A 20,991-nucleotide genomic window follows, 5' to 3' on the forward strand; every position below is an offset into this window, starting at 1 on the left:
CTATCATAACACACTGCCATTTTGAATTTCTAGGCTCAAGTGATCTTCCAGCTGCAGCCTCCTAATTAGCTAAGACTGCAGGCACACATCACTGCGCCCACCTAATTCTTTTCTTTTTTAACATCTTTTTGAGATGGAGGCTTGCTCTGTAACCCAGGCTGCAGTGCAGTGGTGCAGTCTTGGCTCACTGCAACCTCTACCTCCTGGCCTCTAGCAATTCTCCTGCCTCAGCCTCCTGAGTAGCTAGGATTACAGGAATCCACCACCACACCCATCGTATAGCTGTATTTTTAGCAGAGATGGAGTTTCACCATGTTGGACAGGCTGGTCTAGAACCCTTGACCTCAAGTGATCCACCCACCTCGGTCTTCCAAAGTGCTGGGATTATAGGCGTCAGCCCCTGCACTCAGCCTGTTTTATTTCATTTTTGAGCTAGAGTCTTGCTCTCTCACCCAGTGGTAACATCACAGCTCTCTGCAACCTCCTCCTCCTGGGCTTAAGTGATCCTTCCACCTCAGCCTCCCGAGTAGCTGGGACTACAGGCATGTGCCACCACACCTGCCTAATTTTTTAAAAAAATTTTCTGCAGATGGAGTTTCACCATGTTGCCCAAGCTGATCTCCATCCTCTGGCCTCAAGTGCTCCTCTCACCTCTGCTTCTCTAAGTGCTGAAATTATAGATGTGAGCCACTGCACCCAGCCATAATTATATTAGCTTTATATTGTATTTAATATCATAAACAGATAGGTGGCACACAATGATGCTTTGGTCATCTGTGGCCTACATATACGGTGGTGAAAAGCTGAAAAATGGTTTCCAGGTAGCATACAAGAAAGGGATCCTCAAGCCAGATCCCTGAAGGGCTTAACTCTTGTAACTTTAAGGAAACTGAGGACCAAAAAGGAGTAATCCATAGGCATATAGAGGCGAGGAGCTTTTAGCGTCGGCAGAGTTTGATAACATGCGTCTTCATACATCGTGTGTCTCGTTAGCATGTGAAACCTCCGGTATCATAATGAGATTATAATGAGGAAAAACTCAGCGCAAGGTCAGCACTTGGAGCCCATCTTGTTGTGTGCTGACTGGATTCGGTCAGCTTCTTTTCAGGAATGCCAGAGTCTCACTTCGGTAGCCTTAGAAGACGGCCATGCTCTTAGCAGGAATGCTACGGTCCCTCCGTAACACCCTGGGGAGAAGTAACTCAAAGAGAGAAACGGTCAAGTTCTTTCTTTTTTTGAGATGGAGTCTCACTCTGTCGCCCTGGCTGGAGTGCAGCGCCTCCATCTCGGCTCATCGCAACCTCTGCCTCCTGAGTTCAAGCGATTCTCTTGCCTCAGCCTCCCAAGTAGCTGGGATTACAGGCATGCACCACCACGCCCGGGTAATTTTTTGTATTTTTAGTAGAAACGGGGTTTCACCATGTTGGCCAGGCTGGTCTCAAACTCCTGACCTCATGATCTGCCCGCCTCAGCCTCCCAAAGTGCTGGGATTACAGGTGGGAGCACTGCACCGGGCCAGATTTTTTATAGTTGGGAATTCTGCTTGGTCAGCTAAATTAGGAGGGGCTTACATTCTGCTGTGTGACCTGGGTCAGCTGGTGACGGGAGGCAGGGGTGTAGGGAGGGGAACATGTGAGGGGTCTTGGTGACCATGCCTCGGGTCTGCCAGGTCCCAGCCTCTACACCAGGGGTCCCCAACCCCTGGGCAGCTGACTGGTTTGGGTCTGTGGCCTGTGGCCTGTTAGGAACTGGGCCCCATGGCAGGAGGTGAGTGACAGGTGAGCCAGCAGAGCTTTACCTGTATTTACAGCTGCTTATCATCACTGGCACGACCACCTGAGCTCTGCCTCCTGTCAAATCAGCAGCAGCATTAAATTCTCATAGGGGTATTGTGAACTGTGCATGCGAGGGAGCTATTTCATAGGCTGCACACTCCTTATGAGAATCTAATGCCTAATGATCTGAGATGGAACAGTTTCATCCCTAAACCATATCCCCGTCCGGACGCGGTGGCTCACGCCTGTAATCCCAGCACTTTGGGAGGCTGAGGCGGGTGGATCACGAGGTCAAGAGATCGAGACCAGCCTGGCCAATACGGTGAAACCCCGTCTCTGCTAAAAATACAAAAATTAGCTGGGAATGGTGGCGTGTGCACTAGTCCCAGCTGCTTGGGAGGCTGAGGCAGGAGAGAATCGCTTGAACCTGGGAGGTGGAGGTTGCAGTGAGCAGAGATTACACCACTGCACTCCAGTCTGGGTGACAGAGTGAGACTCCATCTTAAAAACAGGAACAGAAAAAACACATTGCCGCCACCCTACCCTACACCTCTGGTTTTTGGAAAAATTGTCTCCCATGAAACCAGTTCCTGATGGCAAAAAGGTTAGGGACCGCTGCTGTATCCTGTCTGCCAGTGACAGGATACATAAAATCTTCTAACCAGGCATTTCTCTAAACATATCATATCGTTAAGCACCACAGGACTGTGCGTCTCTGGGTTTCCTTATACCCTTTTCTTTTCCACGGTTTTATTTATCGTTACCTATTTATTCTTTCAGGTGCAATGTTGAAATCATTTGTCAAGTGCTAAAATTGTTTCCATAGAAATACTTACAAAGGTAACATTTGTAGTACTTTTTAAATTATAAAGGTAATGGGTGTTTGGTGTGGAAAATTGGAGACTACAGTGAAATATAAAGGAGTAAACAGAAGTAATAAAAAATTCCTCCACTCACACCCTCCTTGATGAATAATTCTTTCTTTTCAGAGGCAGGAGCTTTGGAGTCAGGCGGCTCTAGATTTAAAGTCTTACTCTAGCTACCACGCTCTTGGCTTTGTGAAAGCGACTCTGAGTCTCAGTTTTCTCATCTGAAAAATGGGGATTCCAACATGACTGGCTTATTGTGAGGCAGAATGAGATGATGTATAGCTGTACACTTCCCAGCACAGCGGCCGGCATGGCTGAGCTCACCCTTGCACATACGTCCAGCTGGGGCTGCCTTTCTGATCCTTGTGTTTTGGGACCAGTGGGCTAGCCCAGTCTTCTCATTGTGACGGTATGAGAAGGTCCCTCGTGAGGCCCATGCTTGGAGCTGGAATGTAGCTCTTCACCTGGTCAAAGCAAACCACATGCTCATGCCCAGATCCGGGGGTAGAGAAAACAGACTTTGCCTCTTTAGTGGGAAAAACTTCAAAGTCACACTGCAAAGGATATGGAGACACGGAAGGTAAAGGATTGGGCTATGGATGCATTTTGCCACACGATGGAAACAGGATCTGCCAGTCTCCCTGGCAGTTCAGGATGGAAGCAGGCATTTCAGGGTTGACTGAGATGAGATCAGGTGAGGACTAAGCTGGGCCTGGAGAAGCTGCATTTGCCCTGTCCTCCAGGAAATTGTTTTTTTTGTTGTTGTTGTTGTTTTGTTTCGTTTTTTTTGAGACGGAGTCTTGCTCTGTTGCCCAGCCTGGAGTGCAGTGGCACAATCTTGGCTCACTGCAACCTCCGTCTCCTGGGTTCAAGAGATTCTCATGCCTCAGCCTCCAAATAGCTGTGATTAATGCCTGGATAATTTTTGTGTTTTTAGTAGACATGGGATTTCTCCATGTTGGCCAGGCTGGTCTGAAACTCCTAACCTCAAGTGCTGGGATTACAGGTGTGAGCCACCGCACCTAGCTGGAAGATTTTGTAAGTGGGGATGATAATAATAATAAAAGTAAAACAAGGACATAAGGATGGTACAGATGTGGGAAGATACAGAAGTGTTTTCATGGTCAGTGTCAGGAAAAACCTTGCTGGGTCGATTTGGGCAGAACAGTAAAAGGAAAACCAGCTCCTCTGGTAATACATTTCTCATCAGTCTGCTGAAGCCACTCCTGGCTAATTATGTTTTTGAGGCAGGGTTTTGCTCTGTCACCCAGGCTGGAGTGCAGTGGCAGAGTTTTGGCTCACTGCAACCTCTACCTCCTGGTTCCAAGCGATTCTCATGCCTCAGCCTCCTGAGTAGCTGGGATTACAAGCGCACACCACCATGCAAGGAGGCTTATGCCTGTAATCCCAGCATTTGGGAGGCTGACGTGGGCGGATCACTTGAGGCCAGGAGTTCACGCCCAGCCTGACCAACATGATAAAATCCTGTCTCTATTCAAAATAACCGTTAGGACCAGTTTGGAGCTCTGTAAAAGATTGAAGAGGTTGGAGGGTGAAACACTTCTCACTCTGTCACCCAGGCTGGAGTGCAGTGGTGCAATCACACCTCCCTGCACCTTCGATCTCCTAGGCTCAAGTGATCCTCTCACCTCATCCTTGCAGGTGAGTAGCTAAGACTACGGGCATGTGTCACCATGCCTGTCTTAATTTTAAAATTATTTTTAGAAATGCGGTCTTGCTATGTTGCCCAGGCTGGTCTAAAACTCTTCGCCTCAAGTGATCCTGCCTGGGCCTTCCAAAGCTCTGGGATTACAGGCATTAGCCACTGCCCCCAGCCTATGGCTTTTAATTTCTATGAAGAGTCCTACTGGGCCGGGTGTGGTGGCTAATGCCTGTAAGCCCAGCACTTGGGAGGCCAAGGTGGGCAGATCACTTGAGGTGAAGATTTCACTACCAGCCTGACCAACATGGTGAAACCCCATCTCTACTCAAAATACAAAATTAGCCAGGCATAGTGGAGTGCAATTGTAATCCCAGCTACTCAGCCAGCTGAAGCAAGAGAATCACTCGCACCTGGGAGGCAGAGGTTACAGTGAGTCAAGAATGTGCCACTGTACTCCAGCCTGGGCGACAGAGTAAGACTCCTTCTCAAAAAAAAAAAAAAAAAAAAAAAATAGAATCCTACTGGCCAAATTTTGGATCTGCTGGTCCTTGGCATAAAGCTTTTTGTTATTTCTAATTTGCATGATTTCCTGATGTATTTCATCCCTCCTGCAGCAGTCAGGGTTGTCCCCTCTGGTTCTACAGGTGTAATGGAAAGGTTATAGGATAAATGCCAGGTATGAATAACGTAGGCAGTATTTCCTGTACATTCATGGGAGGAATTTTTTTTTAGCTCTGGCCTGAAACTGTCTGCATTAATTTACCCTTAATTGTTTTTAGAAATTCTATTCCTGAGCCATTGCTTAATAAAACTCTAGGGTTTTTTTTTTTGTTTTTTTTTTTTGCTTTAGTTGAATTCCTCAAGATGAGCTGTACAATACCCAGACAGATTCATTTACTGAACTGAGAATCTGAAAGATGCCTCCCTTCTGCTCCTCTGTGTGTGTGTGTGTGTGTGTGTGTGTGTGTGTGTGTGTGTGTCTTTTCTTCCCTTTTAGAGAAAGCAGTGCTGTACAAAGCAGGGAACTGAGGCTAAAAGAAGAAAATCCTTCTGGGTGCAGTGGCTCATGCCTATAATCCCAGCACTTTGGGAGGCCCAGGTAAGTGGGTTGATTGAGGCCAGGAGTTCGAGACCAGCCTGGGCAGCTTGGCAATGTCCTATCTCTGAAAAAAATTAAAATGAGTTGGTCATGGTGCCATGCCAGTAATCCCGTACTTTGGGAGGCTGAGGTGGGTGTATCACTTGAGGTCGGGAGTTCGAGACCAGGCTGGCCAACATGGTGAAACCCCCTCTCTACTAGAAATACAAAAATTAGCTGGTTGTGGTGATACACACCTGTAATCTCAGCTACTTGGGAGGCTGAGGCAGGAGAATCACTTGAGGCCGGGAGATGGAGGCTGCAGTGAGCCAAGATCGTGTCACTGCTTTCCAGCCTGGGTGACAGAAGACTCTATATTTAAAAAAAAAAAGAAAAGAAAAGAAAAGAAAAAATCTTTCTGATAATAGAGAGTTAGTTTGTCTGCCCATGACAAGGCCTCGTACCATACCTTGAAAATTGGCATAGCTCGCCAGGGAAAGCTGAGCCCCACAGATTTTTGGCTAAAGGCAATTACCTTGTCCTTGGAAAAGCAACTCTTTATGACTCAAAGAAAAATCCGTAATTCCCAGGTAGCCACGGAGCCAGTAGGTGATCAGCCCAAGAATAAAAATTGTCTTTGGAGAATATTCGAAACAAATGTTAATGGGAGCCAGGCTGGCAAGAAGACATAAAGCTGTGTTGAGCCTAAAGTGCTTGGCACCAGAAGCTGTGCCAGTCACTGGTGTGACTGTGGTGCTGGGGGGACTCAGGCTGACTGTTGTCTGGCTGTGTGAACTGAGTTCATCCCTTCCTTCCCTGCTTCTGTGGGAAGCTGATAAAAGGTAGAATTATCTCCCGGCAAAAAGAAAATCAGTGTGCAGGCACCCACAATGACATGGTTTGGGTCTGTGTCCCCACCCAAATCTCACCTCGAATTGTCATCCCCATGTGTCTGAAGAGGGACCTTTAATCTCCACGTGTGTGGAGGGAGGGAGGCGACTGGATCATGGGGGTGGTTTCCCCCATGCTGTCCCGTGACAGTGAGTTCTCAGGAGATCGGATGGTTTTGTAAGTGTTTGCAAGTTCCTCCTTCCTTCTCTCTTCTGCCGCCTCGTGAAGAAGGTGCTTGCTTCCCTGTTGCCCTCTACCATGATTATGAGTTTCTTGAGGCCTTCCCAGCCATGTGGAACTGTGAGTCCATTAAACCTCTTTGTTTTGTGTGTATCTATTTACTTATTTATTTTTGACATAGAGTTTTTCTCTGTTGCCCAGGCTGCAGTGCAGTGATACGATGTTGGCTCACCACAACCTCTGCCTCCTGGGTTCAAGTGATTCTCCTGCTCAGTTTCCTGAGTAGCTAAGATTACAGGCATCACCATGCCTGGCTCATTTTGTGGTGTTAGTAGAGACGGGGCTTCTCCATGTTGTTCAGGCTGGTCTTGAACTCCCGACCTCAGGTCATTTGTCTGCCTCAGCTTCCCAAAGTGCTGGGATTCCAGTCATGAGCCACCTCACCCAGCCTACCTCTTTCCTTTATAAATTACACAGTCTCAGTATAGCATGTGAAAACGGACTCATACAATATCTTGCATTCAGTTTCTGGGAGTTTTGCAGGGGCCCCCTAGACCATGAGATTTCTCATGCTTTATAGCAGGCTAAATCTTGATGTGTGAACATTGCCCCAATATGACTAATAGGCAGGGCACACTTGGATTCAAATGCTAGAGTAGGCAGTTTGTCCAGGAGACTGCTCTGTGTGGGAACTGAGCTAATGAGGTGTGTTGTTGATTCCTGGAACAACTGCAGAGCTCAACTGGAGGAAATTAAACCACTCAGCAAAGTGTGCATTTTTCCTAATAATGAGAGCCCCAGAAGTGGGGGCCTCGCACCTCTCACTGATTCCAACCCACATCTCGTTTTGCAAGGTTTGCTGTTGCCAAAAATGATACCACTCTTTCCTGAGATTATAGGGAAGGCTTGATGAGGAGGGAAGCAAAAAGGGAAAACTGGGCTGGTTAATGCAGTTGACCCAAGCAGCTTTCAGAGTTTGAGCCCTGATCAGTAAATCCAGGGAGACAGAAGTGCGGCTGTGTTTGGGATGGTGTCTTTTAAGTGTTGAGGTGCCGTCACTGATGCTTTAATTGAGGTAGGAAATAAGTGATGCCTTTGATCATAAGAGGAGCAGAGGGAATAAATAGGAAAGGGATTTTCATTTGTTCATTCAGTAACCATTTATCTGCCAAGCATTGTGCCGAGCTCTGGGGGAACAGAAAGAAATAAGACCAGGCACTGTGGCTCATGCCTGTAATCCCGGTGCTTTGGGAGGTGTAGGAGGAAGGATTGCTTGAGGTCAGGAGTTTGAGACCAGCCTGGGCAACATAGTGAGATCCAATCTCTACAAAAAAAAACAACAAAATCAGCCAGGTGTGGTGGTGCATGCCTATATGTAGTCCCAGCTCCTTGGGAGGCTGAGACAGGAGGATTGCTTGAGTCCAGGAGGTTGAGGCTGCAGTAAGCTATGATTGTGCCACTGCACTCCAGCCTTGGCAACAGAGCAAGACCCTATCTCTAAAAAAGGAGAAAAAAAAGAAAGAGGGATACTGTAGCTCCTGAACGCCTGCACTCTTAGAGTGGGAATGACCAGAGTGAAGAGTGCCATGATGGCAGCCTGCAGAGGGACAGAAAATAACAAAGGAGAAGTGCCTGGTACCCAGCTGGGCTCTGGGAAGGCGGGGGCTGGACACCGGAGAACGTGCCTAGCAGGAAGAAGGTAGTGTTGGGCAGAAAGAACATTTGTGTGGCTTGAGAGACAGCATTCTCGGTTCTAGGAAATAACAAATACTTATAGATTCACAGTGGCTGGAGAAAGGGCAGGGAGAGGCGATAAGGTTGGAGATATGGATTGGGCTCAACTTGGGTGCCAAGCAGAGGAATTTAAACCTAATTCTGAAAGGTTAGACTTAGGAGAGGCCAAGAGATCCTTTAAGTAGAGGAGTGACATGATCACATGTGTACTTCAGAGAGGTCACTCTGGTAGCAGTAGGGTAAGCGAGATGGGGTTGGGGGCAAGGGACCAGGTAGGTGGCTTTTGTTGTCATTCAGGAGGTAACGATGAGGACTGGAACTAAGCTTGTGGAAATGGAGGAGAATGGACAAATGGCAGAGATCCTGACAGCAGAATCTGCAGGATTTGGTGACTGATTGGCATGTTGAGGGGTCATGACTTGAATTTGAATCCTGACACCACAGGGTGGTGTCTTCAGCAAAGACAGGGTGATACAAAGAGAGCAGGTTTCAGTTTTCCGCACGCTGAGTTTGGGGTAGTTATGAGCTCTCCACGTGGAGATTTGGAGGGAGGAGCTGAAGTTTCAGTGAAGGCCCAGGCTAGAGATGCAGGTTTGGGAGTTGCTGGGTACTCAGAGCTGTATAGACTTGCATGAGGTCACCGAGGACCAGTTTTGGAGAGAGAACTACAAAGGGCAAAAGAAGGAGCTTGAGGATTGGGGGCATTTAAAAGAAAGGGTAATCTGTGCAGCAAAACCAGTAGCCAGGGAAGGTCCCACGGGAGAAAAAGCACAGGTGGGAATGGGGGAGGAATACTGAGTGTCCAGGATCCGAGAGGAAAGAGCGATTATATAAGGGGGAGGGATGGAGGTGTTGCATCCTGCAGAAGGGATCATCAGCTATGGTGAGGTTGCAAGGGTCCCTCCATTCTAGCCACATAGAGTAGCTGTCACTGGAAACTTTAACAAGATCAGGTTTAGCAAAATAATGTGCACAGGAGCCAAACGATGGGTGAAGCGAGGGATGAATGAGAAGTAAAGAAGGGAAACAGGAAGGGCAGGAAACATGGTAGTCAGGGCAATTAAGGCTATGGAAAAGGAGACTGTTTACTTATTTATTGTCACTGCTTTTTGTTTTTTTTGTTTGTTTGAGACAGGGTATTTTTCTGTTGGCCAGGCTGGAGTGCAGTGATGCAATCATAGCTCATAGCATCCTTGACCTCCTGGGCTCAAGTGATCCTCCTGCCTCAGCCTCCTGAGTAGCCGGCACCACACCCAGATAAGTTTAAAAATGTTTTTGTAGAGACAGGATCTCGCTTTGTCACCCAGGCTGGTCTCAAACTCCAGGCTTCAAGCGATCCTCCTGCTTCACTCTCCCAAAACTCTGGGATTATAGGCATGAGGCACCACACCAACTCAATTTTTTACTTAAATTGAAGAGAGTTGAGTAGAGAAGATGGGTGGCGGGAGAGCAAAGAGGCAAGAAAGAGTGATGGACAAGGCCAGGCTCCGAAGCGGGAGGAGGCTGGGATCCACAGTAAGGATGCAGGGGCAGCCTTGAGCTCCTGGACTCAGCGGGAGGAGGCTGGGATCCACAGTAAGGATGCAGGGGCAGCCTTGAGCTCCTGGACTCAGCGGGAGGAGGCTGGGATCCACAGTAAGGATGCAGGGGCAGCCTTGAGCTCCTGGACTCAGCGGGAGGAGGCTGGGATCCACAGTAAGGATGCAGGGGCAGCCTTGAGCTCCTGGACTCAGCGGGAGGAGGCTGGGATCCACAGTAAGGATGCAGGGGCAGCCTTGAGCTCCTGGACTCAGCGGGAGGAGGCTGGGATCCACAGTAAGGATGCAGGGGCAGCCTTGAGCTCCTGGACTCAGCTTCCGTCAAGAGAGGAGGGGAGACCAAGAATGGCTTGAGAGGTAGGTCAGCTTGCAGGAGGAAAGTGCCTCTCTTATTTCCAGTCCACAGAAGCCACCCAGAGAGCTTGATAAGTGGGAGATTACTGGGCCCTACCTCCAGGGATTCTGATTCCCTGGGTCTGGAAGGAGCCTGGGGATTTCATTTTATTTTATTTTTTAGGGGCAGAGTCTGGAGTGCAGAGGCACGATACTGACTCACTGCAATCTCTGCCTCTCGGGCCCAAGGGATCCTCTCACCTCAGCCTCCTGAGTAGCTGGGACTATAGGCGTGTGCCACCATGCCCAGCTAACTTTTATATTTATTGGTAGAGACAGGATTTCACCAGGTTGGCTAGGCTGATTTTGAACGCCTGACCTCAGGTGATCCATCTGCCTCAGCATCTCAAAGTGCTGGGATTCCAGGCATGAGCCACTACGCCTGGCCTGGTCCCAGGGATTTTTATTTCTAACAAGTTCCCAGATAATGCTGTTGTAGATGCTACAGACCTGTGGAACACATGTGGGAATTTGGGCTGGTGGCATTGATTGATTTCTCTGTGGAGTAGGAGGCACAATTCCTTGCGGAGAGGGAGGTTGCCCCAAGGAACTTGGCAAAAGGTAGAGGACAGTGAAAGGGAATGAAACCAGGTTTCTAACCTAGAACAGGAAGAAACTTGCAGAGCAGGCCAGGTGCAGTGACTCACACCTGTAATCCCAGCACTTTGGGAGGAGGCAGAGGCAGGCGGATCACCTGAGGTCAGGAGTTGGAGACCAGCTTGGCCAACATGATGAAACCCCATCTCTACTAAAAATATAAAAATTAGCTGGGTGTGGTGGTGCATGCCTGTAATCCCAGCTAATCAGGAGCCTGAGGCAGGAGAATCGCTTGAACCTGGGAGGTGGAGGCTGCAGTGAGCCGAGATCAAGCTGTGGCATGCCAACCTGGGTGACAAGAGCGAGAATTTGTCTCAAAAAAGAAAAGAAGATGAAACCTGCAGAGCAAAGACTGGAGCCCTTGGAGGTGTCTCCTTCGCAGCTCATGAATGTGAGGCTCAGTCCTGCATCCTGCAGTGTCAGCTGTGTGAGAAAAGGGGAGGAGAAGCAGATGGGTGGTGCCATCTAGAGCTGGGATTGTTCAGCACTTTGGGAAAGAAAGGCAGAGGGACAGGAGAACTGGGGGCTGGCAACGGGCAGAGCCTGTTTGAGGGAAGTACGGAGATTCCAGCTGGACTGGACGAACATGAAATGAGGGAAGGGCTAATAGATTCAAAACAAAACAAAACAAAAAACATCCAGGCACAGTGGCTCACGCCTGTAATCCCAGCTCTTTGGGAGGCCGAGGCGGGAGGATCACCCGAGGTCAGTAGTTTGAGGCCAGCCTGGCCAACATGGTGAAACCTCACATCTACTAAATATCCAAAAATTAGCTGGGCATGCTGCAGAGGCCTGTAATCCCAGCTACTCAAAAGGCTGAGGCAGGAGAATTGCCTGAACCCAGGAGGTGGAGGTTGCGGTCAGCCGAGATCCTGCCATCGCACTGCAGCCTGGAGGACACAAGTGGAACGTGGTCTCAGAAAACAAACAAGCAAGCAAACAAAACCAGTGGCCTGGGGCCTGGACGGCGAGGAGTAGGGGTTTGGGGACTATGAGGCCGGAGTACTTGGATGAAGGGAGATTATGACTGTGGAAGTCAAAGGTGGTCCTAGGGCAGCCATTCTGGGTGTCAGTGAGGGCCAGGTCAGGCTGTGGGGGTTTAAGACCCGCTGCAGTAACCGAAGCAGGGGGTCCTGCTGGGCCTCCCCGGGTGTGGGTCAGAGGCTCTTGAGGTGGTGACGGGAGGAACGATTGCAATGACAAGGTTCTGATGAGGGGTGACACCGCAATCTGGTGTCATCTTCTTTTTCAAACCAAAGGGTAATGCATTCACTCGGGTTTCCTAGAGAAGGAGAAGGAATTGGGCAGGGGCGGGATGGGGAGGGAGAGAGAGAAAATCAATTTCTTTGTTTTTCCAATTTTTTATTGTGTTAAATATAAACATAACATAAAATTTACCATCTTAACCATTTTTAGGTGACTCGCTGGCATTAAGCACATTCACCTTGTGATGTAACTGTCACCACCACCCATCTCCAGAGCATTTTCATCGTCTGAAACAAAAACACGCTCCCCGATAAGAAAAGCTTCCCATTCTCCCCTTCCCTGTCCCTTATAACCTCTTTACTTTGTCTGTGAATTTGACCATTCTAGTTACTCCTGTAGGTAGAATCATGCAGGATTTGTGTTTTGTGATTCGCTTATTTCACCTAGTAATCCTCGAAGTTTATCCATGTGGAAGTATATTGCAGAATTTCCTTCCCTTGTAAAGCTGGATAATATTCTGTTTTATATATACGGTCATCCCTTGGTATCTGAAAGAGATTGACTCCAGACCCCCCTTAATACCAAAATCCCTGGATGCTCAAGGAAGTCCCTGACATAAAATGGCATCATATTTGTACATAAACTGTGCACATCCTCACATATACTTTAAATCATCTCCAGAGTACCTGTAATACCTAATGCAGTGTAAATGTCATGTCAATAATTGTATCACTAATAAATGATTTTGTATCATTATTATCATTATTGAGACTGAGTCTTGCTCTGTCACCCAGAGTGGAGTGCAGTGTTGCAGTCATAGCTCACTGTAACCCTGAACTCCTGAACTCAAGCAATCCTCCCACTTCAGGCTCCTGAGTAGCTGAGACTACAGGCATGGGCCACCATGCCTGGCTAATTTTTACTTTTAGAGATGGGGGTCTTACTGTGTTCCCCAGGCTGGTCTTGAACTCCTGGCCTCTAGCAATCTTCCCACCTTGGCCTCCCAAATAGGACTACAGGTGTGAGTTGCTATGTTTGGCTCTGTGTTATTTTTTATCTTTATTTTGGGGATATTCTTCTTCTGTGGTTGGTTGAATATTTAAACAGAACTTGTGGATTAGGAAGGCTGGCTACATATACCACATTTTGTTTATACGTTCATCTATTGATGAACACCTGGATTCCTTCCACCATTTAGCTGCGAATAATGCTCTATGAACATGAGTGTACAAGTATCTCTTCAAGGCTCTGCTTTCAATTCTTCTGGATATATACCCAGAAGTGGAATTGCTACTGATACAGTAATTCTATTGTTAATGGACCACCATCCAGTTTACCACAGCGGCCATAGCATCCCACCCTCCCACCAATAGTGTACAAAGGTTTCGATTTCTCATCCTCTTCAACACTTGTTATTTTCAGGGGTTTTTGTTTTTGTTTTTACAGTAGTCATTTTAATGGATGTAGGAAAAAAGAATAAATAAAAGATTCCTCTTCAAAGCTTTCCTCTTAGTTCATTATGAATAAGTAATAGTTTCTTCAAAGGTTAATTTACTTTAAAGCTTTTGCTAATAATCTTAAAGTAGCTGTTAGTCATAATAAAGAAATGTGTATCCCGTGTTCTTAGTTCTTACACTTTAACCTAGATATTTGCCCTGACAAGTCTTAGGTCAATGCTTATTTCCTTTCCTTATTTGAAAATGCTATCACTTCTCTAAGCATTCCTCAGGTTACTTCCTCCTTTCTTTGTTCTCCTCTGCCTTTACTTCTTTAGAAAATTTACCAGTTTTTAGTCAATCGGGTCAAGCGTAGAATGTGAGGTCAGTTCCGGCCACTGGAAACTGGACACTGCAGTAGGGCGATTGCGTCAGGTTGTGAAAGGTGTAAATGTCCCTGTCTCCTTGTTCAGGTGTGCTCTCGTGGCAAGACTGCCCGCAAGTAGCAGCCTTCCTGCAGGAGGTAAACCAGCCGTGCTGAGCGATCCACTGTCTCAGTGTGGATTTTCCCCGACATTATAAACCTGCTTCCAATAATAGATGTGAGATGTATCTCACTATAGCTTTGATTTGCATTTCCCTCATGATTAGTGATGCTGAGTAGAGAGAGATTCATTTTAAGGACCTGGCACACATGGTTGTGGTGACTCGCAGTTGGTCCCGTCCTGGGTGATTGGGGCGGGGCAGTGCTTAGCAGTTGGTCCTGTCCCTCGGTGCGTCAGATGTAAGCGCAGAGACTGAGGAGCATCACTGCACTTGGGAGCTAGAGTTGAGGTAAGAAGACAGGAAGCTTTGCAGATGGGCCACACGGTTTTGCCCGTGTGAGCCAAGCAATACCAAGAAACCCAGGTAAACCCTGGAAAGGGGAGCACTCGCCTTAGACGGACCCAAGAGACAAGGAGTGGAGACTGAGCTCAGGCCGTGCAGTCGCCTGCCCATTCACCTGAGCGTGCACAGGTGCACCTTCCGTCCCCAGCCCCGTTAAGGTTGTCTTCTGTGCCCCTGCCCTGAGGGAGGATGGAGATGACAGACTTAGCCCTGGACGCACAGCGGCTGAAGTGCTGCGGCAGCTCATTAGCACAGGACTTTTGCAAGGCTCAGAGTGTCGGAGGGCAACCTTGGCTCCTCTCCGCTTGGGGTTCTTCAGTTCCGGGGCTTGGGACAGAACACTCTCCCACATGAGCTTTATCCTCACTCCCGCCAGCCCCATGAACCCCAGGGGAGGTGGAATTGGCTTCTGCTCACCCACATCCCCCCTGAAGGGAAATCAAATCTGACCTGGCTCAGGATACTGTCCAGGAATACTTTGCCCCCAGCAGGCCACGGGCATGGTGGACCCGGCTGCAGAGGACCCTCTCCTGGTTGGGGCTTTTAGGGCAGAGATGAAGAAATCAAGAAATCGGCTGGGCACAGTGGTGCACCCCTGTAATTCCCGCAGTTTGGGAGGCTGAGGTGTTCGGATCACTTGAGCTCAGGAGTTCAAGACCAGCCTGGCCAACATCGTGAAACCCCATATCTATTAAAAATACAAATATTAGTCTGGAGGGGGGTGACTCACGCCTGTAATCCCTGCACTTTGGGAGGCTAAGGTAGGTGGATCATGAGGTCAAGAGATCAAAACCATCCTGGCCAACGTGGTAAAACCCTGTTTCTATTAAAAATAAAATTAAAAAAAAAAAAATAGCTGGGTGTGGTGGCAGGAGCCTGTAATCCCAGCTACTCTGGAGGCTGAGGCAGAAGAATTGCTTGAACCTGGGAGGCAGAGGTTGCAGTAAGCTGAGATCACGCCACTGCACTCCAGACTATCGACAGAGTGAGACTCCATCTCAAAAAACAAACCAACAAAAATTAGCCAGGTGTGGTGACACACACCTGTAGTTCGAGCTACTCAGGAGGCCGAGGCAGGAGAATTGCTTGAACCTGGGAAGCGGAAGTGGCAGTGAGCTGAGATCACGCCACTGTACTCCAGCCTGGGTGACAAAGCAAGACTCCATCTCAAAAAAAAAAAAAAAAAAAGAAAGAAAAAGAAAGGAAAAAAAAGAAATCAAGACTCACATAGGAAGTGGTTGAAAGGTTGGGCTGAAAATTGTGTGGAAGTTTGTCTGCTGCAGCCGTCGTCCCGTGCCTGTCCAGCCAGGGGCATTTGGAAGTTGAAACACCATCAGAGCTGTTCCCATCTTGCTGCTTTTCAGACTTGCTGTGTGACTTATGACGAGTGAATTCACCCCTCTGGGCCCTGGTTTCCTCCTCTGCAGAACGAGCCTAACTCCTAAGGTACGATGTAAGGACTAAATGAGGGAGTCTAGTACGTGGTAGCTTCCAGCGGTTTCTGGCACAGAGCCTGAAGTACGTGTTAGTTATTACCAGCATCATCACCGTTTTTTGTAGCCTGCTAGGCCTCCTAGGCCCAGTCATACCTAAATTGTTTTTCAGTGAGAGGATGTTTTCGGAGCTTTTGGTTTTCAAGTTGGCAGACTGGGTCACAAGCGTGTCTTTCTTTTTCTTTCTTTTTTTTTTTTTTTTGTGATGGAGTTTCACTGTCGCCCAGACTGGAGTGGAGTGGTGCAATCATGGCTCACTGTGACCTCTGTCTCCTGGGTCAAAAGATTCAACAGAAAGAGACTCTCTCTCCAAATAATAATAACAGAAGAAGAAAAGAAAAAAAGAAATTGGTCCAGACCTTAAAATAGCTTTTTAGCTACCAGTCTTCTTTCAGATAAAGGATTGTTCATTGCTCACTGAGTAGTTATTGAAAGGACATTTATGATTTCTGAAGCTCAGATTCAAGTCCGTGTTGCTAGAGGGAGCATACAGCAACCCCCAGGTATAGATTTCGAGGGGTTTTTGTTTTAGCACACCACACACCCAGCTAATTTTTGTATTTTTAGTAGAGTCGGGCTTTCACCATGTTGGCCAGACTGGTCTCGAACTCCTAACCTCAAGTGATTCGCCCACCTTGGCTTCCCAAAGTGCTGGGATTACAGGCGTGAGCCACTGTGTCTGGCCAGAACCCAGGTTTCTAACCTCGCCCAGTTAAGCACGATCTCGGCTCACTGCAACCTTCGCCTCCTGGGTTCAAGCGCTTCTCCTGCCTCCACCTCCTGAGTAGCTGGTACTACAGGCGCACGCCACCACACCCAGCTAATTTTTGTATTTTTAGTAGAGTTGGGGTTTTGCCATGTTGGCCAGGCTGATCTCAAACTTCTGACCTCAAGTGATCCACCCTCCTCAGCCTTCCATCTCCCATTGCCTGGCTTTTGTAGCCTGGAAGGCCAACAGAGAGGCAGACAATGTGTCTGGGGAGAACCAGGGACTTTGTCGGGACTACCCTAAGCATCAGTCTAGCTTCCTGCCCCTGGCTTGGGCTCAGCATCTGAAGTAGTCTGAGGGGACAGGTCGTCCTGGTGTGGGTTGTGGCTTTTTCCCAGACTTAGGTCATACCCAGAGCCAGAAGCTTGGCGCCTGCTCCGGGCTAAGGATGCACCTGGTCCCCAGGGACAGGCAACTGCCCACCTTACCTGGTGTTGGAAATATGCTCAGTGCTGCAAAGAAAAATGAGCACTGAGACAAAGGATCTTTTTAGCAACACAATTCTTGCTTCCTGGACAGCAGGAAGGGTACTCTTCATTAGCCATCTTGCCATGAGGGTACAATGAACAAAGGAAAACAGACACATTTATCTCTTACACATCTGGGGTCTTCTTACTGCTGTGTCTGGTCTCCGCTGGCTGGAGCCAGACCTCACAATCTAAACCAGGCGTCCCCAAACTACGGCCTGTGGGCCACATGATGCGGCCCCCTGAGGCCATTTATCCGCCCCCCCGCCCCCCGCACTTCAGGAAGGGGCACCTCTTCCATTGGTGGTCAGTGAGAGGAGCACAGTATGTGGCGGCCCTCCAACGGTCTGAGGGACAGTGAACTGGCCCCCTGTGTAAAAAGTTTGGGGACGCCTGGACTAAACCAAAACCCGAATGGCTAACAACTGAAAACTTCTCTAAACAGGTAAAAGCCATGGAGAGCTGGGACATGCCTGTGAGCATGTCCGGCACAGACAGCTTGGTTAAAGTACAAGGACACAGAATGTATTATGTGCCTGTAAGCATGGCATGTCTCACAGCTACATAGGACAGGGCTTAACAAAGTTATTACTACACTTATTCTTTAACAAGAAAGGAAACATTAAAAAGGAACTTTCCTACTTCCTACAGCTGCTTCATTTCCCATTTCCCCAGGGGGAGTTGCCTGCCCCAGCCAAGAGGCTTGACTTAACAACCAGATCCTTGATTGCAGTGTAACCCCATTGCTTGTGGGTGGAGAAGATGGTGCTAGGACTGTACAATCTGGCCTCATTTCTTTTCAGTTTCAAAATCCAGAAGCTGTTAAAAGCAAAGGATCAGAGAAAAATTAGCGCCAGGAAGACATGCACAGAGTCAGTGGGTGTGTACTGTGTGCCTCTGACAGCGTGTGTCAGAGGTGTTTGAACCAGAGAGACTCCATCTTGAATACGGGCTGGGTAAAATAAGGCTGAGACCTACTGGGCTGCTTTCCCAGAGGTTTAAGGCATTCTTAGTCACGGATGAAATAGGAAGTAAGTACAAGGTACAAGTCACAAAGACCTTGCTGGTAAAATAATGAGGTAAAGAATGTGGTAAAGAAACCAGCCCAAACCCACCATAACCAAGATGGCAATGAAAGTGACCTCTGGCTGTCCTCACAGCTCATTATAATGCATTAGCATGCTAAGAGACACTCCCACTAGCACTATGACAGTTTACAAATGGCATGGCAACATCAGGAAGTTACCCTATATGGTCTACAAATGGGAGGAACTCTCAGTTCTGGGAATTGCCCACCCCTTTTCCGGAAAACTCATGAATGATCCACCTCTATTTAGCAGATGATCAAGAAATAACCATAAAATTGGGCAAGCAGCAGCTCTCTTAGCTGCTCTGCCTATGGAACAGCCATTCCTTCTTTATTCCTTTACTTTCTCAGTAAACTTGCGTTCATTTCACTCTATGGACTCGCCCCAAGTTCGTTCTCGCGTGAGGTCCAGGAACCCTCTCTTGGGGTCTGCATCAGGACCGCTTTCTGGTAACAAACACACATGTGTACAGCTGGTGAGAATGAGCTGAGATGGGACAGGTGCCACACTGCCAGGCACAGGATGGCTGCTGACCTCTGGTCGAGGGGCCTCTCAGGGACCCTCTGGAGTGCTTTTGTCTTGCGGACCACCACGCAGTCAATGAGCTGATTCCTGCCAACTGCCCGTGAACCTGTCAATAATCACTGAAATCTCTCTGGCAGCCCCCAGAATAGATTTACAGCAGCATGGTAAAAATGACGCTGCTTCATCAATGCATCCCTGGACCAGCTCCTCCAGGAGACACAAACACATATTGTAACAAAACTTTATTTTCTTCTGAAAATTGCCTGCGTGATTAATACGACCCGACATGGCCCAAGCTGCTCGGCATAGGAAGCAGCCGTATTTCTTGCTCCTTCTTCAGCTCTGCTCCTCTCTCTCTCCGTGGCTTCATCTGTTTTCTTTATTCTGCTCCCTATCCAGTTGTGCTGTATATCATACCATCTCCCACAAGGAGCAGAAGGATGCATTAAAGCGCGCATACCTCGGCACTGCGTTCCACTGTTTCTCTTTGCTGTTTTACTTCCTGGATTGCAGGAAGTACTCTCACTAGCCGTCTTGCCACGAGAGTACAACGAACAAAGGAAAACACACACATTTATCCCTTATGCATTTGGAGTCTCCTTACTGCTGTGTCTGATCTCCGTTGGCTGGAGCCAGACCTCACAATCTAAACTAAAACCCTGATTGGCTAACAACTGAAAACTTTTCTAAACAGGTAAAAGCAATGGAGAGCTGGGCCATGCCTATGAGCACATATGGCCCAGGTGTAAGCATAAAACCAAATTCCCCAGTGCTGCCTGGACAGACTCTTAGTGCACCTGTGACTGATAAAAGCAGAGCACGTTCCCCGGGTACTAACTCATCCCTTACATCACCTGGAGCCGTGGAGGAGGCCAAAGCTCTGTGCTCTGGAGTCCAGCCTGGATGAGAGGAATTCCCCCCTTTAATCTCTGCGCTCCGGCATGTGAGGGACTGCTGGCTCTTCTGAGGGAGGGATGTCAGCAGGTCATCCTGTCTCCTGTCTCCAGGGAGATTCTAGGACGGCCTGCAGAGGAGCTGATGTGCCTCAGGTTGCACACTGCTGCAGGTACAGGGTCCTTTGCCTTTACTATGTTTATTGGCATCGGTGTTTTATTTCCTCTCCTAGAATGTTAGCTCTGTGACAGCAGGAACCTCTAGTGTGATACAAAACAGAATTCTTAGTGGGCTCACTAGATGTCTTTATTTGGGTTCCCCCAGAAATAGAACCTGCAGCAAAGGTTTGAGTGCAAGTAGTTTATTTTGGAGGTGAAGACAGCATCACTCGGGGAGTGGGGAGACGGGGAGAGAAAGGCACCCCCTCCAAAGCGTGCTGAAGATTGCAGCTGTGGGTGATGAGGGCTTAATCCTGCTAGGGGAATTTACATTTAACTTGCTCTAGAGCTGAGGGATCTGGGTTATTTGTATTAGGTTGATGCAATTACTTTTGAACCAACTAAATACATCAATTCCTGGCATTTTTTTTTTTTGAAACAGTATCACATTATGTTACTCTGGCTGGAGTGCAGTAGTATTATCATAGCTCATGGCATCCTCGACCTTCCGGACTCAAGTGATTGTCCCACCTCAGCCTCCTGAGTAGCTGGGGACACAGACATGTACCACTGCACCTGACTGATTTTAAAATTTTTTGTAGATACAGAATCTTGCTATGTTGCCCAGGCTGGTCTTAAACTCCTGGCCTCAAGTGCTGCTCCCACGTCAGCCTCCGAAACTGCTGAAATTACAGGCATGAGCCACAGCACCCTGTCCCCAGTGGTCTCTAGTTGAGAGATTTAGGGGGTAGAGTAATCACTTAGGCATCCTTAAAGGAAATTTCAGGCAGCGAAGTGCAGGGGCTGGAGTTGGAAGTTGCACAGGTGCACCCTGAAGCTCAGGGCGCAGAGAGGTGACAGGTAGATACAGGGAGACGTGCCTGGGACTGACGCTGAGACTTTCTTGTCGGGTGGTGAAGTTTGGGGAAGTGGGTTTGGATCTGTTAATGCTCTCCTCCTCAAGGTTCATTCTCAATTCTTAGCCAAGGAAAAGCCCAGAGGGAACCGTGATTCACGCCTCGGGAGGACTGGATGAAGAACGGGCTGAAATCTTCGTTGGATCCAGCTGCAGTGATGAGCTTTTACCCTTCCTCTGACTCTGCATTTCCAATCTCTCCTTCCGCAGGTGTAAGGAGCTCAAGTACTCCAAGGACCTGCCCCAGATATCCATCATCTTCATCTTCGTGAACGAGGCCCTGTCCGTGATCCTGCGGTCAGTGCACAGTGCCGTCAATCACACGCCCACACACCTGCTGAAGGAAATCATTCTGGTGGATGACAACAGCGACGAAGGTACGGGGGTGGCTGACCTGTGCACGGCACTTGATGACAGCAGGGGGAAATTCCAG

The 20,991-nt window shown here is 48.3% G+C and overlaps 1 protein-coding gene across 2 annotated transcripts in view; it reads left to right on the plus strand.

Moving 5' to 3' along the window:
• The window catches only part of GALNT17 (polypeptide N-acetylgalactosaminyltransferase 17), a 531,829-nt gene that overhangs the window by 216,604 nt on the left and 294,234 nt on the right, over positions 1 to 20,991 (plus strand). For both annotated transcript variants that reach the window (XM_074390325.1, XM_003934099.4), the window contains exon 3: positions 20,769 to 20,935. In XM_074390325.1, coding sequence (XP_074246426.1) covers positions 20,769 to 20,935 — 167 coding nt within the window. The remainder of the gene's footprint in view (positions 1 to 20,768; positions 20,936 to 20,991) is intronic.

Source organism: Saimiri boliviensis, chromosome 20, assembly GCF_048565385.1.
Source record: "Saimiri boliviensis isolate mSaiBol1 chromosome 20, mSaiBol1.pri, whole genome shotgun sequence".
NCBI classification, from domain to species: Eukaryota; Metazoa; Chordata; class Mammalia; order Primates; family Cebidae; genus Saimiri; species Saimiri boliviensis.